Source organism: Oncorhynchus clarkii, chromosome 12 (assembly GCF_045791955.1).
Source record: "Oncorhynchus clarkii lewisi isolate Uvic-CL-2024 chromosome 12, UVic_Ocla_1.0, whole genome shotgun sequence".
Lineage (NCBI taxonomy): Eukaryota > Metazoa > Chordata > Actinopteri > Salmoniformes > Salmonidae > Oncorhynchus > Oncorhynchus clarkii.
Window position 1 is genome coordinate 52,964,943 of NC_092158.1, and position 16,796 is coordinate 52,981,738.

Genomic DNA, 16,796 nt, shown 5'->3' on the forward strand with positions numbered 1-16,796 from the left:
ACCACCACCACCACCACCATCCTAGACTTTTCTGCTTTATTTGTGTTTGTTAACACATGCTGACATGCAGAAGATTTGAACAAGCATAAACAGACTGAAAAGCTGTTTGACATGTCCAAGGTCAACAGGCAATGAGTATTGATGCTTTATCTCCTCAACTTTGTTATGAATTAACATCTGTAGAATGTCTCTCCACCACAAACATTTAAACCATCACTGGTGTAATCTCTTGCAGCAGGACATTTGAGCCTTTTCCAAATCTCCAAACCGGTCTTTGCTAATTCCCCGCCAAAACTATCAGTTGATTTCTTCCTTCTAATGTCCCATAATGCCTTATTCGATTATTTTCAATGCCCTCCGTCCCTGCTCTTCAGTCTCTTAAAACTCTTTAGTTTTTCAACTGAGCGAGTCAGATGAGGCGCAACCGCACTGGAGAAGAAGAGCAGGACTGGCGCAAATGCCCTCGCTTTTTACACTAAACCGTGTGATCGGTGTTTTATAATGGTTTTAAATGATGGAATATGCAAATTATAACAGTTGACCAGGGCTTTTAGGCTGTGAAGTGTTTATGAGGCATGGCTTTCGTTTTCACTTTCTTTTTCCTGTCCTGGTGAGTACAAGTAACTATTCTTCTCTGACTTTACGCATGTTAGGATGTTGATCGATGTAAATTATGCAACTTTGGTGCAGTAACAAGTTGCACCGAGTAAAATAAGGCGACAGATAATGAAGATGTACTTTGTTTACAGTGTGAGCAATGTTTGGGGAAATAATCCGAAATCGACCGAGATTGATGGGAATATCTATTTGGATAACATTACGCGTATATTGGATAGATTACTAGATGGATATGACAACAGACTGCGACCTGGATTTGGAGGTACAGTAATGCATATTTTAGAATTCTAACAGGTTGTTTTTAAAGGTGTTAAATTCCAGTCTTCTCACTCAGTAGATAAAGTTGTACTTTCCACTGTGCTGAGGCACTTATGTTCCGGATATACCCTAATTCTTGGTCACTATCCGATCGTTGGAAGCTGCTTTTGGTGCACTTACTATAACTCAAATGTGTGCCCTCGAGTGTCCAGACAATTTATTTACCCACTTAGGGTGTCTTTCTCAAATAGGGCCAATCCTACTAAGGGATGTTATTGTGCTGACTTGTGAGATATCCAACACTTCCACAGGTCTAGTAAATGTAAACTGGCAATGGGATATCATTAACAATAACAGCGTTTTTATCTTGTCGATATCTTACGTGCTTCCTTTTGTTTTTAGATTGAAGAGTTATGTTTATTTGGCTTTGTCTTATGCCAAACCAACACTTATCTTTGTAGGTCCAGTTACCGAGGTCAAAACAGACATCTTTGTAACCAGCTTTGGTCCAGTGTCAGATGTTGAGATGGTATGTGTTCGCAGTACTACTTTATCCAGTCCATTTCTATAACACAAGACTCCAGAGTAATGGCAATTTATGGATATTTTAATACACACTTGTGTTATTGCAGACAGATAATTGCTTGTTGCTCTCAGTCCTAGAATGTCCCTCCACAGTCTCAAGTCATGTTCCTACCAGCCATATTATTCTGGCATTTGGGCAGAATGTCATTAGTGCAGCTTAGGGATTTTAATCTGGTTGACAATCTCTGCCAGTGAGGGTCCCAAGCCTGCTGATCGTTTTATTTCCTTTACCCACTATACCATGTGATACATTAGTAGCCATCCTACATGCAGTATAGATAAGACCCTTCAGAGCAGTAAAGCCATCCATTTTGTCAAAAAGCATTCCCGGATTGAAAAAGCCATATCCATGGTTACCGTTTGGATCTTCAGTCATTTGTTTTCATGTAGAGTTGAGAAATATGGATATGCACGGTAATTAAACAGATCACAAACAACACAGAGGGTATACTTTACAATATGACTCCCCCCCCCCCCCCAAAAAAAAAAACACTATATATCCATTTTCTGAAATGTTGGTAAATTAACTTTTATTGTTTAAAGAACTTATGAAAGAGATTGGTCTTTGTTTTTCCACTATCTAATCATGGCATGGGGTTGTTCAATGACAGACATGTATTTGTTTAAAATCTATCACTTGATGGTTTCATTTCAGAGACAAATAATCGTAGTTTTTTGCAAAACTCTATATATATCTGCCTCACTCTCAGATAAATAAGTAGTACTGCTAGGTTTTACACGGTCAAATGTAACAAACAACTACATTTTGAATAAAGAACTGTACAAATCATAGATTTATATAAAATGAATCAATGCTGTAATATGAGATCTGTATGTAAAACAGTTACATATGACATTTTAGTCATTTAGCAGATGCTCTTATAAAAGTGACTAGTCCATTCATCTTAAGATAGATACAGTAGGTGAATACATATCACAGTCAAATTTACTGTATATGAACATCCCATTCCAGCTAAACAATGGATATATAGCGTTTGCAAAAAAATGCTAATTTTAATGCACACCTCAAATCTATGAATTAAAAATCTGAGAACAGTCATATTTAAACACACGAAGGTATCCATAAGCAATCATTTCTGGAGAAAAAAACGCAAATGTGAAAAATATACTCCTCATTTGCATAAATGAAATAAGTTGACTTATTACTGGCAATTTTCAAAAAAAAATCAAATGAGGTCACTGAAATGCTGTACGTACTGTACAGTATATGCCCTCACTTGCATACGAATTGATTGCTGATTTGATTTCCACACCACCATGTTGTAGGAGTACACCATGGACGTATTTTTCCGTCAAACGTGGATTGACGAGAGGTTGAAATTCGAGGGCCCCATCGAGATTCTGCGGCTCAACAACCTCATGGTCAGCAAGATCTGGACGCCAGACACATTCTTCCGGAATGGCAAGAGGTCCATCTCTCACAACATGACCACTCCCAACAAGCTGTTCCGCATCATGCAGAACGGAACTATCCTCTACACCATGAGGTACTAATGAGTCACACAGCCATCCAGGTCCAGGATAGACCTACGTAGTACTCTGTGTTCATTAGAACACATGGGTATGGTTGAGCTGTCTGTGCAATATACGCATACTTAACCAGGCGCATTTCTATGAGTATTGCTTTGTTTTGAAAATATGGTACTACCCCACTGTATGCTGGTGTGATTTAGTTATATATGATCATAGGTGAGCGTTACTACTGTACATACAGTGTGTCCAATACTCTTTGTCATTCCATTGCAGATTGACTATAAATGCGGAGTGTCCCATGCGACTGATGAACTTCCCCATGGACGGCCATGCCTGTCCTCTCAAGTTTGGTAGTTGTGAGTTGTCTTGATAAGCCTTAGTCAGACAGATGGTTCCACCAGAAGAGCTGGTGATCACATACTGACTACAGAATCGTTTATTTCTGCTGTCCAGATGCCTACCCCATGAGTGAAATTGTGTACACATGGAAAAAAGGACCACTGTTCTCTGTTGAAGTACCAGAGGAGTCCTCCAGCTTGCTACAGTACGATCTAATAGGACAGACAGTGTCCAGTGAGAGGTTAAAATCCAACACAGGTAAGAATGTGTTCATTCACTCTATGCTTAAGTAATGCTTACAGAAATAGGCCTAAAAAGATAACTAAGCTAACTAACTGTATGCATCCTGTATGCATATGGCTTTGCAGGATTCCAATCTAAAGACATTAGTACATTCTAAATGGAATTTTCCTCTGAATCTTTGCTTTTTTTGGTACACATTCAATGTGGGGTATTTGACAGGTGCTACTGTATGCACGTACTGTATGCATGATGTCTCCCCCCGTGATGCTCACTGTCTGATCTGTTGTCTGTAACACAAATCAGTATTGTGCCCAGTGAATTTCTGATTTAACAATGTTGCCTGTTAGAAACTCTGCGCCACAGACATAAATTCCATTTGTTTCCTGACAGGTGAATATGTAATCATGACTGTTCACTTCCACCTGCAAAGGAAGATGGGCTTCTTCTTGATTCAGACATACATTCCCTGTATCATGACGGTGATCCTGGCTCAGGTCTCTTTTTGGATCAATAAGGAATCTGTTCCTGCTCGAACTGTATTTGGTAGGCCTCCTCCTGATCTCCACCTTTACTCCCTCCATGTCTCCACTGGGTTGTCCACCATGCTTACATGTTGCAAGGTTACCCCTGAAGGTCCCATTATAAGTTGGAGTTCCTTTGGAGTGACACAATAGAGCCACTTTAACATAACAAAAGAACAAAGGTGGATTATACCAATTCACCACTCATTACATGATCCATTCTGTATCCTTTTATGTAGATTAGGTGAGGATATAGTATTTTAATGTTCTTTCTTGGCAGAACTTGGTAATGGTCTGCATTCTATGGAGTGCTTCACTTAGTGGAGTGGTGCTAGAGATAAAAGGCAGCACAGTCACATGGTAGCTCTCAGACCTTCTACCTCATTATATTAATTTCCTCCAAAGTGGTGGAGCTGAGTTAATAGTAAATAACTCCTACTTTGAAATCAGTCATACCGAGAGGGTTGGGGGGGGGGGGGGGGGGGGGGGGGGGTGCTGTTTACTTGGACTCGTTCCGAGGACTTGCAGATTCCGCTTGTTCCCATTACATCATGCGACACTTGTTTCAGCCTCTAGCCTCGGGAGCATGGAGCTCCTAAGTTTAATTTGCCATCCTTTCGATTTTCAATTTGAATTTCCTCAGTTATGTTTTCGCGAGCAAGGAGTAGTGGCTACTGGCCTTTGTAGATTATGGCTCTCTTTGGAAGCTCGTCAGCATTTTTGAAAATCCCACACAGAAGTGAAAGATAACAATCATTAGTACGTGTTCAAGTTGGGCCCCACGTGAAACGCACATATGCGGAAAGTCATTAACCTCCCACATCCCACTGCTTTCATTTCACACAGTTGCGGGGGAGCGCTGTGAAGATATTGGAGTGTTTTTAGTGTGAACATGGTGTGTCCTTTAGGAGGCTGTTGCATAAACATATTGGATTTTCCCCAAACCCAAGAATGACAGGCTTTATCTTCACGGTTTACACTGTTTGTTTTTGCGTTCCAAAATGCTACGATTAAGAGACTGTAAATTGCTTCTGTAAATCCAATGTATTTGAATGCTTTGGTGACACAACAACATGACAACCGTAATATGGGGCACAGCGAGAAGCCACACAAAAGAAAATCCTGGGTTGTTTGGTGGATGACCCAACTGCTGGGTTGCAGGTATTGGGTCACTTAGTTGGGTTGTTTTCTATAAAAAGAGCACGGTTGGGTTGTTGATTACATGTGGTATTGAGATATGACCCAGTGGGTCAGATCAGAAGACTGGAGATGTGGCTTAGCAGTGGTGTGACTTTCAGGAAGTTATTTTGGGCTACCCGTGAGAGTAAATGTCATTCCGGTTCATCTGTTCTATTTTATTGTCATCAAATGTTAAGGTTGAACACTGACACGTTTGTAGCTTTAATGAGGCTTACACAAGTGTTCCTTAAGAGCCTATGGATTACATTAAAAAGACCCAGCTGCTGGGTCAACCCAGCATGAAAGTGAATAAAAACCAAAATTATGCTTAAATTAACCCATGTTGGGTAATCCAAACAACCCGAATGGCTGGGTCACAATAACCCAACGTGTGTTCTGTCCAATATTTACTCAGCGCTGGGTTACCAAATAACCAAAATTGGATTGTTTTAAACCCAGCATTTTTGTTTGAGTGCAGTAGCTAAATAGGTTGTAGTAATGCACTGACAGGTGCAGAAGGAGAAAGAGAGCTATGCAGAAGCACTCCATCAGGACTAAAGCACACGAGCCATTGTTGTTGTGACTCTGGAAGAGCTGAAAGTCCCCCGAGCTGAAGTCTCACAGACTTAATTGAGTGGGCCTAATTTGTACCTTGCTTTTAGCCTTTAAAAGCGCACGGATGCCTCAGGCTCCTCATTTCTTTCTCCTGAATTTTATTCCTCCTCCTCTTCTTCCCTCTTTCTCTGGCCTCCTCAGCTTTTTTTTACTGACACGATTTCTCCCATATCCCTCTTCCTCAGTGTGATCATTACCAAGTGCATGAATTTGACAGGCAGTGTTGGCCATTGGTGGGTTTTTTATAGAGAGTTGGTACTGTAGCTAACTTTATCAAGAGTTCTGTACTGGCTTTCAGCGCTGAAGCAGTGCTTAAATGCAGTGAAACATGATTACATCCACTTAAATGCTCTCTACATGTCCCCCCCCCCCCACCCCTGAGCAAATGAACTGTGTAAATATGTCATTGTTAAGAGCATAGCAGGGCAGTGGCCAATGGACCTTTTTTGTTGGTGACAGTTTTAGCTTAATGAAAACAATCTCTGCTAAATTATAGCTGTACCCTGTTAATGGACCAGTATAGAGCATGTCCCTTATGTGAATTAATAATGACTTGTAAGGGCCTCGATAGTGTGAGGCCAGCGATTCAAACTCACTTTGAATAAATGTGATGAGATTTATTACCATGGACACATATTGTATCCACGGATCTGTTTGTATTTGTGAATCTCCACAGTGTTATTCCTTGCTCAGATATCTGTTGCCACGTTAAATGCAACGGATTGAGGCACAACTGCTTTGCCTGTTTGTTGCTATTGTTGTTGTTATCGTCAACAAGATCCAATTTGTGAATAGAAATAAATGCAGCCAATCAATTTCCATAGTAGCTCTGCCTCAGATGAGGTGCCTGGCCATAATATTATTTAACACTCTCAATCAATGGCAACTTATTTGTACTCCCTTGAAACGTAACTTGCAGTGAACCACTAGAAATAAGCAACTCCATTCTGACAAAGGTTGTACAGATTGAAATTCGCAATCAATTTATTTTGATATACAGGTTAAGTAGTTCATTAAAACTTTGGTAGTCTATGAATATGTTCAGTCTCTTCCCAATGTTATGAGGAGACAAGAGGGTGAATTCCTGCAAGTCTAGATAGTCCTGTCGGTGAAGTCACTTGGCATTCCAATGAACCTTATCCAATACCAGTAGAAAGTATTTCAGAAGACATTTATGCATACTGTATAGCACAGTAAATTGCTTCATATAATCTGTGGACAGGACAGCCTTTCTACACTCTCTTCATTATCCAGGATTGGGACTGCTATTGCTCCTTTTCCCTGTAAACTTGTTCCATGTAAGCCTTCATCAATTCATCTGTGTCCCATCCTTCTCATCATCATTACTCTCCTGCTCCTCCAGGCCTGCTTTGCAGCTCAGTCATCCATTGTCTCCCTGAGATGAAACTACACTACCCCGGCATCTCATTCCAACCCGCATCCGATTGATCACCATGTGTCTAACTCAAACCCAAGGAAGTTGTGCTGCTCTGGAACTATCATCATCATCACTAAAAACAGGCCATCCCATGATCAGTAAACACTGTGGCTGGTATGACAAACTTCATCCACCCCAACCCTCCTCTGCTTTTAGAGCGACGTAAGAAATACCCTGCTGTGATTTCAAATGGATTTGCGTCCAAGACATAACCGGAATGCTACAAGTTGACCCAAATGAAAGTTGACCTCATTTATATGGACAAATAGCAAGTCATCTATTGATCGTGAGAATCAGCAACCAAAAACATGGCTTAGTTTCCTCAGCTTAAGCTTAGTGTTACCATAGTTGCGTGCCCTAATCGAGTCCTGTGATACCATGTTTCCAAAGAGCAGGCCTAAATGACCTGACTTAAAGTTGATTTAGGCATGCTGTTACCGTAGGAACATACTGCATTACCACAGGCCCTACCACTCCTGTGTTTGCACGCAATGATGTTAAGGCTAAGCTGTGGGTGAGTAAACTAAGCCATGTTTTTGGTTGCTGCCTCTCAGGATCAATAGATCATGCTGAGAGTACACAGTGTTACTTTGAAAACCCTACCGTTGGTGAATTTGTTATCTTGTATGACTCTCGCTATTGGTGAAGTGAATACATTTGACATAATGGGTGAACTATTGATTTTCTTAAAGTAAGAAAGAATGGACTTTTTTACATTTCGCTGGCCACTTGTTTACTCAAGTCTCCAGGCTGAATATTTCATAGCGCTACAGGTATCATTACTTATCAATAATACCAGAGCGCATTGGTATCTGAGACGTAGACATTATAATCAATATATATAATGTCTACGTCTCAGATACCAATGCGCACAATTGTGACCCTCCATCCAAAGGACAGTAAAGACTAAGTGCACTGTTTAGCATTGCATTTGGACACAAATGCATTTCTGAATGTAGGAGCAAGGTTAGTGGTTGAGTAGTGTGAACTTGTGTGAAAATGAGGCTAGAGATTAAACATCATGCCCACAAATTCACCCTCTGGCGAAGTAGGGCATCAATTACCATCTAAATTATGAATGGGCTCTGAGGATTTTATGCACTGTAATGCAACGCTAATCTTCATTTTGTAGGTTGCTATTGATGAAGTTACAGTATCTTCAGTTATTATTAACGAGACAGCCTAATCTGATGAACTCGAGACACTATTTTTGCTCAAAATGTTCAGTAATGTTAGATCAGTGTCATGAGAATTACGGCAGAAATAATTTCATTCTCTGAAAATATATGATAAGATTTGATCTATTGGGTTCATAGAAAGAACCATTTTCAGGCCAAATGACATGCTTGAATAGACTCAACCATTTCCCCTTAAGCTATTTCATTGCATGTAAGCTCATGTGTGTTCACATTAAACTTCTTTAATGCAAACCACTGGATGGTTGCTTGTCAGACCCTCCAACCCCCTTCACTCCACTCCTTGCCCTGAAATCACCACTCAACAAGATGATTGGCCTGCTACCCTGGAAGCCCAGCCAGTCAACCCTGAGGCTCTGGGAGATAGACAACCAAATGTATCCTCGATCCAGTATCTCTGTCTAAAATCTCTCTATGTGCCCTGTGTATCCCAGGCATTACCACTGTGCTAACCATGACCACACTCAGCATCAGCGCCCGCCACTCTCTGCCCAAAGTTTCCTACGCCACGGCCATGGACTGGTTTATTGCCGTATGTTTCGCCTTCGTTTTCTCAGCCCTCATCGAGTTTGCAGCAGTCAACTACTTCTCCACGCTGCAGGCCAACCGGGAGCTCCGCAAGGTGGCTGCCATCAAGGCAGCCCAGGAGGCTGCAGAGGCCGGGAGGAGTGACGGGGAGTCCTCTTCGGTAATCCTCCCTCCTTCCCTCCTCGTTTTACACTCCTCCCTCCCTTTCCCTTTCCATTTCCTCCCATTCTCTATGTCCCTCTCAACCCCCGCTCCTAGTCTATGATAACAAGAGCGTTTGACGAGAAGAGACAGCCAGTGGCTTCATGAACGCGGTTGCTGCAGATTATGTAAGAGGGATAGATGAAGGGAATATCCAGGCAGATCATTACAGGCTCACAAGAAACCTTCATGCTGGAGGGGAAAGGCAAGCCCAATGCTTTGTGCTTCTGTGGGAGAGATACTATTATTAGGTGACTGCACCAAATACATGAAGGCCTACATGTAGGTTTTTCACATAACAAAATGACTAAATAGCCAAACTGAGAGGAGCTCTATCGGACCATCTGTCACCATTTTGAATTGCTATCTCTTTAAATTATTCTAAAAGGCAGCCAAATCTAAATGACCTGGATAAGATGTTGACTGTTTATGACTGGTTTACTGGTTGTTGACCGGATAAGATGTTGACTGGTTTTTGACTGGATACGATATTGACTGAGTCTACCAGCTCTTCCTTAGCTGAACATTAAGGAATGTTTATATTATACAGTGATTTAGATGTGTGTCAGCATGCTAACACTCCATTTGTTCACCTGATTGGTGAAATTGGATTAAAGACAGGACACTTGTGATGACTTCCACACAAGCCAAATTGATAGAATAAGCTGTGTATTATGTTGCACTATTAATCCTGCATTTTTCATCCCATGAAAACAAGACAATGTCACGCAGTATTTACATTTCATGAGGTATTCCGTCAAGCTCTAGCGATATTAATTCAGTATGCACAACAATGTTATATAGTATATCTACTGTATAAGAATTTGCTCTGATCATTGTGGGATTTGAGCCTGAGAGCCAGCAGAGAATTCAAGCCTGTTGTCATTTCAGAAATAGCTGCAATATTAAAGCAGTGCGAGCCGCATGATCCCTGCCTGATTTCTCACCTCCGTTGGACTCGCACAGCATCCAGCAGCTGACATTTGCAGCTCCATGCCTGCTCTGTGATGGAAGCCAGTTAAACCCGTGCCAGAGCCCCCACTCTACCCCACACCACCCCTCACAACCCTGCCTCAGTCCCTGCTCCATTCACTCTGCAGCACCACAGTAGCCAAATACTATTAAATACCAAATGTTGTATTGATGAATGAATCAATGACAATATATTTTATGACTTTGTGCACATGGCCATGTTGCTATAGGAAATGGATTCAATTAAAACTGCGGTATGCCAACAACAACAAAAAACAATTGATTTCCTATTTTAATCTTAATTGCCGATGTCTTACTGATGTGCTGGTCACAGATTTACTGTGCAGACCTGTTCTTTCACTCACCCCTTCCACCCACCTTTGTGTTTGTGCGCCGTACAGGACGCCAGCAGTATGCTGAAGAAGAGGATGAACTCTACGCCTCACTTTGAGAGGCCAGCGGAGGTGTTCCCTAACCCTCCAGTGAATGCCCAGGCCTTCCTCCAGCAAGGCTCAGCCGTGCCGTCCAACAACTTACTGACAGGCACCAGCATCATAGACAAGTACTCACGCATCCTCTTCCCTCTGTCGTTCGGGGCCTTCAACCTAGTCTACTGGATCGTCTATCTTACCAAGGACACCATGGAGATGACAAGGTAGAGGCGATACGTTTTCTAGTGGCTACTGTAAATGTTTGGAAGCTTGCTGCAAATGACGGGAAAAAAAGACAGTGTGGAGCAATTTCATGTAGACGGTATGTTCAGGTAGGCCAATTTGATGGAAGAAGTACAGTAGAATCTATTAGCAGGATGACCAGTAGCTAGTCATATTAGCTGTTCTGGAGCCCTCTCATTGTGAAATGCATGTGGAATCCATGTGCTAATAGTTTCAGTTTTATATTATATTATTGGAACTGGTCAAGGACCACTGTTAAAATGTCCTATTATATTAAATAAAAATAAGAAAAGCCAGAAGACAGGGCCACATGATGGAGAGGGATAATGGAATTACGCTGACTTTTCCCTTTAGCATGTATCCTAAACAAAAACCACTGATTACAAAGTTTAACAAACCACTCAAATCTATGCATAATAACTACTTTTAACAATTTACACAGAACATTTCACAAAACACATTTACTGGAAGAACTGTGCAGATGCTATGTTTTGGTAAGATAATTATAGTAAAATGTGTGACCACGTTTCCCGAAAACTCTTAAATATCTGCTTCAAATTAAGATTCAAAGATGTCAAATTTGCATTATTTAAGATAAAATATTCGGTGGCCTCCCGAGTGGTGCAGTGGTCTAGGGCACTGTTCGTAGTGCTAACTGTGCCACTAGAGCCTCTGGGTTCGAGTCCAGGCACGACTGGCCGCGATTGGGAGACCTTTGGGGCGGTGCACAATTGGCCCAGCGTCGTCCGGGTTAGGGGAGGGCACACATCACACACTAGTGACTCCTGTGGCGGGCCGGGCACAGTGCACGCTGACACGCTCGCCAGGTGTAGGGACCGTTCGACACGTTGGTGCGGCTGGCTTCCGGGTTAAGTGGGCATTGTGTCAAGAAGCAGTGCGTCTTGTTTGCGTTGTGTTTCGGAGGATGCACGGCTCTCAACCTTTGCCTCTCCCGAGTCCGTACTGGAGTTGCAGCGATGAGACAAGACTGTAACTACCAACATGATACAATCAAAATTGGGGAGAAAAAGGGGTAAAAAAATAAATAAATAAATGGTTAAAAGCTTGGGCAAAAGACTCACTGGCACGGAAATAGGAATGGATGATCAGTTTCCGAAGGAATGTTCCAGAAGGCCACACAATTCTGTACCCACTCTTCAAGGTGAATAAACTTAAAGGGAAACGTGTAGCTCTCGTCAGGGGTGCAACTTTGCTTTTAGAATAAATACAAATATATACTGTATACACCACCTCAAGATTGGGGTCACTTAGAAATGTCCTTCTTTTTGAAAGAAAAGCAAAAAAAAATGTCCATTAAAATAACATCTAATTGATCAGAAATACAGTGTAGACATTTACAACATTAACAATGACTATTATAGCTTGAAACAGCTGATTTTTGATGGAATATCTACATAGGCGTAATGGGGTCCATGATCAGCAACCATTACTCCTGTGTTCCAATGGCACGTTGTGTTAGCTAATCCAAGTTTATCATTTTAAAAGGCTAGTTGATCATTAGACAACCCTTTTGCAATTATGTTAGCACAGCTGAAACTGTTGTTCTGATTAAAGAAGCATAAGGGAGCATAAGCATTTGTGGGTTCCAGAAACAAATCACTTTCTTCTGAAACTCGTCAGTCTATTCTTGTTCTGAGAAATGAAGGCTATTCCATGGGAGAAATTGTCAAGAAACGGAAGATCTCGTACAACGCTGTGTACTACTCCCTTCACAGAACAGCACAAACTGTCTCTAACCAGAATAGAATGAGGAGTGGGAGGCCCCGGCGCACATTTGAGCAAGAGAACAAGTACATTAGAGTGTCTAGTTTGAGAAACAGATGCCTCACAAATCCTCAACTGGCAGATTCATTAAATAGTACCCGCAAAACACCAGTGTCAACTTCAACAGTGAAGAGGCGACTCCGGGATGCTGTCCTTCTAGGCAGAGTTCCTCTATCCAGTGTCTGTGCTCTTTTGCCAATCTTAATCTTTTATTTTTATTGGCCAGTCTGAGATATGGCTTTTTCTTTGCAACTTTTACCAAGACACACCTGTTAATTGAAATGCATTCCAGGTGACTACATCATGAAGCTGGTTGTGAGAATGCCAAGAGTGTGCAAAGCTGTCATCAAGGCAAAGGGTGGCTACTTTGAAGAATCTCAAATGTAAAATACATTTTGATTTGTTTAACACTTTTTTGGTTACTACATGATTCCATTTGTGTTATTTCATAGTTTTGATGTATTCACTATTATTCTACAATGTAGAACATAGTAAAATAAATAAAAACCCTTGACTAAGTAGGTGTGTCCAAACTTTTGGTTGGTACTGTGTGCCAAATCTTTTTTGATTCACATTCTCATAGATTATATACATACTTTTTCTAACCTTTCTGGATTACAACCAAATAACAATCAGTGTACTATATTACATATTGAATCACTAAAATATACAACTTTTACATTACTGCGTAGTTTACCAATAAAATGGTCTGACGGTGAAGTGGACATACCCAGGGTGTTCATATCCCAAAATAAATAAATGATCTCACTGCAGTGCATTTTAAAAGAAAGTTGGCAAAAAAGAGTTAAGATCTTGCTACCGTGGAAAGGAAAATACCTGTCTATTTGTGGAATAATCACTCTGATTATTTTATTTACATTTTGTTTAACCTTTATTTAACTAGGCAAGTCTGTTAAGAACACATTCTTATTTACAATGATGGCATACCAAAAGGCAATTGGCCTCCTGTGGGGACGGGGGCTGGGATTAAAAATGTAAATATAGGACAGAACACACATCATGACAAGAGAGACACCACAACACTACATTAAGAGAAACCTAAGACAACAACACAGCATGGTAGCAACACCACATGACAACAACATGGTAGCAACACAAAATGGCAGCAGCACAACATGGTAGCAGCACAAAACATGGTACAAACATTATTGGGCACAGACAACAGCACAAAGGCAAGAAGGTAAAACAACAATACATCAAACGAAGCAGCAAAAACTGTCAGTAAGATCTAGCCGCTTGAGAGCACCCTTACCTGCTGATCTATAAATGACGTCTCCGTAATCTAGCATGGGTAGGATGGTCATCTGAATCGAGTTTAGTTTGGCAGCTGGGGTGAAAGAGGAGTGATTAAGATAGAGGAAACCATGTCTAGATTTAACCTTAGCCTGCAGCTTTGATATGTGCTGAGAGTAGGATAGTGTACCATCTAGCCATACTCCCAAGTACTTGTATGAGGTGACTACCTCAAGCTCTAAGCCCTCAGAGGTACAGTAGTAATCACACCGGTGGGGGGAGGGGCATTCTTCTTACAAAAACACATTACCTTTGTTTTGGAGGTGTTCCGAACAAGGTTAAGGGCAGAGAAAGCTTGTTGGATACTAAGAAAGCTTTGTTGTAGTGATTTTAACATAACATCCGGAGAGGGGCCAGTTGAGTATAAGACTGTATCATCTACATAGAAATGGATGAGAGAGCTTTCTACTGCCTGAGTTATGTTGTTGATGTAAATTGAGAAGAGTGTGGGGCCTAGGATCGAGCCTTGGGGTACTCCCTTGGTGACAGACAGTGGCTGAGACAGCAGATGTTCTGACTTTATACACTGCACTCTTTGAGAGTACGGTGTCGGTCGGTGCTCAGTGGTTGTGGATGCTGGTTACAGTAAATGGAAAGAGAGGAGGCTCATGGGTCGGTGTCAGTGAGAGCCGGGAGAGGTAACATTAACTGGAGAGAGAAGGGAGAGGCAGAGAGCAAGAGAGAGAAGGCTTGTCCAGACTGTTTTCACACTCTTGCTTTGACCACCAGAAGACATAAAGAGATAGAAAACGGTTATTATCTGAGCATAACATTATGCCAGTGGAAGGGAGGACAGTAGGAGGTGGTTTGTGACTACAATGATTTCCCATTGTATCCAATTCATTTGCAGTAATTCCGATTTGGTGAAAGAAGGACGCGTTTGAATCACAACAAAACTCCCCCTACTGTAAAAACAATATAACTAATTGGTAGGTGTACATTTAGTTGTTACTTTTGTGAACATTCATTATCCTCCCTTTTGAGGAAGAGAAATTAGAAAATAAAGATATGTGGGTTTTTGGTTAGTGAATTACCAGGCACTAGGCAGTGTTTCTTAAATTTATGTATGGATTGAAATGGGGGATGGTCACGCTTTTTCAAATCTATTCCAGGGGAGGATCATGTAATTTGTATTTGATGAAATGTCAATATTTCTCAGTTTTAGAATGAGTTGCTTATTAGGCTATAAATCGATGTGTGCCCAATGCCGCCCCTCATCTCTGATTCTCCGCTGGGCGTGCAATATCAATTGCGCCTATAGGCTATTTAGTGTGATCTCAATCAAATTGTCCATAGCCTATAGGCTACGAAGAGCATGCTCAGAGAAGCACAGATCAAAGTTATATTTCTAAGATAGCTACTGGAATAGTGTAAATAAAACTAGGCTGCATTACACACTGCAATGGATATTCCATCCCTGAGTCCTGGCGTGCTCTACTCTGCTCTCGCTGATCAAAAAAAAATGTTTAAAGCTGCTTAACCAATGTCTGTGCTGTATAGGGCTAAGTGTAAGTTCAGGAGGAAAGTCTTCCAAAAATAATTTTTGATTAGGCCCAGTCCAGAAATGCTTGCGCACAAATGAGCCTGTAACCTATGCTCTGTTCAGTTTGAGAAGGTGAGTGCGAAGATGAGAAGGTCAACTTTGATAGCTTGCCATTACTATAATTGATTTTTATTAAAAACAATGTTTCTTGCCCATTATGTATTTATCAGCGCTATTGACCTCATAACTTACATTGTGGTGCTAAAACTTGAAGCAGCAACCGTGGCACAATCAATCGGAATTGGACAGCTCATGGTGCTGAAAATAGGCATATTCGAGTAGGTATAATTCATTTCAACAGTCTTCATTTTAATTTGACTTTACTAACAACAAGAGTGCTTTGTGTTGGAGTCTATTTCTTCCTATATGAGAAGTAAGAGGTAGGCCTACCTGTTTGATAGATGAAATTAAGCTATAGGCATTTGCTATATCCATATATTTGTTGGCGAATTCCTTCACCCTACCTTGTTGTAGCCTACCTCTGTGTCAGTGAAGGGTTGTTAGGTTAAAACTCAAATTAAGGGGGTATGAGAGGGTATGCCATAGGTCTACTTTTTAATTAAAGAAAATTACAAAAAGACATTGTTAGATTGTTAATATGGCTTGGGCAGTATTTCGATGTCTGGATGAGAATCATGCCCAAACTGAGATTCTCATTCTTATGCCAAAACTGCCTATTACTCAGGCCCATATGCATATAATTGGTAGATTCTGATAGAAAACACTCTAAAGTTTCCAAAACTGTTAAAATAATGCCTGTGAGTAAAACAGAACTGATATGGCAGATGAAAACCTGAGGAAAATCCATCCAGGCAGTGGGATTTTTTTGATGTGGGTATTTTCAACTGAATGCTTATTGAGTATCAAATAGGTTAGGACCCAGATTGCAGTTCCTATGACTTCCAATAGATGTCAACAGTCTTTAGATATTGTTTCAGGCTTGTTTTCTGAAAAATGAAGAAGAATGAGACCTTTCTCTCAGTGGACTGTAGAATCATGCAGTGCTGGTTTGCACGGGTGACCGAATGCGCACCCTTCATTGTTTTTCCTTTCTATTGAATTATTGTCCGGTTTAAATATTATAGATTATTTAGACAACTGACAACCTGAGGATTAATTATAAACATATTTTGACAATTTTTGACAAACTTTACCGGTACTATTAGGATGTATTCGTCTGCATGTTTTGACCGCCTTTGAGCCAGTGGATTACTGAACAAAACCCACCAACAAAACAGAGTTTTTGGATTATAAAGAGGGACTTTATCAAACAAAACAAACATTTATTGTGTA

At 41.0% G+C, this 16,796-nt stretch overlaps 1 protein-coding gene across 1 annotated transcript in view; it reads left to right on the plus strand.

Annotated features, from left to right (window-relative positions):
* Nucleotides 1-457: 457 nt before the first annotated feature.
* The window catches only part of LOC139420801 (gamma-aminobutyric acid receptor subunit alpha-6-like), a 36,571-nt gene continuing 20,232 nt past the window's right edge, over nucleotides 458-16,796 (plus strand). Inside the window, exons 1-9 of the mRNA XM_071171086.1 lie at nucleotides 458-610; nucleotides 750-880; nucleotides 1,338-1,405; nucleotides 2,749-2,969; nucleotides 3,229-3,311; nucleotides 3,409-3,552; nucleotides 3,928-4,080; nucleotides 8,921-9,174; nucleotides 10,589-10,842. Of these exons, the coding sequence (XP_071027187.1) occupies nucleotides 576-610; nucleotides 750-880; nucleotides 1,338-1,405; nucleotides 2,749-2,969; nucleotides 3,229-3,311; nucleotides 3,409-3,552; nucleotides 3,928-4,080; nucleotides 8,921-9,174; nucleotides 10,589-10,842 (1,343 nt within the window). The 5' untranslated portion in view covers nucleotides 458-575. The remainder of the gene's footprint in view (nucleotides 611-749; nucleotides 881-1,337; nucleotides 1,406-2,748; nucleotides 2,970-3,228; nucleotides 3,312-3,408; nucleotides 3,553-3,927; nucleotides 4,081-8,920; nucleotides 9,175-10,588; nucleotides 10,843-16,796) is intronic.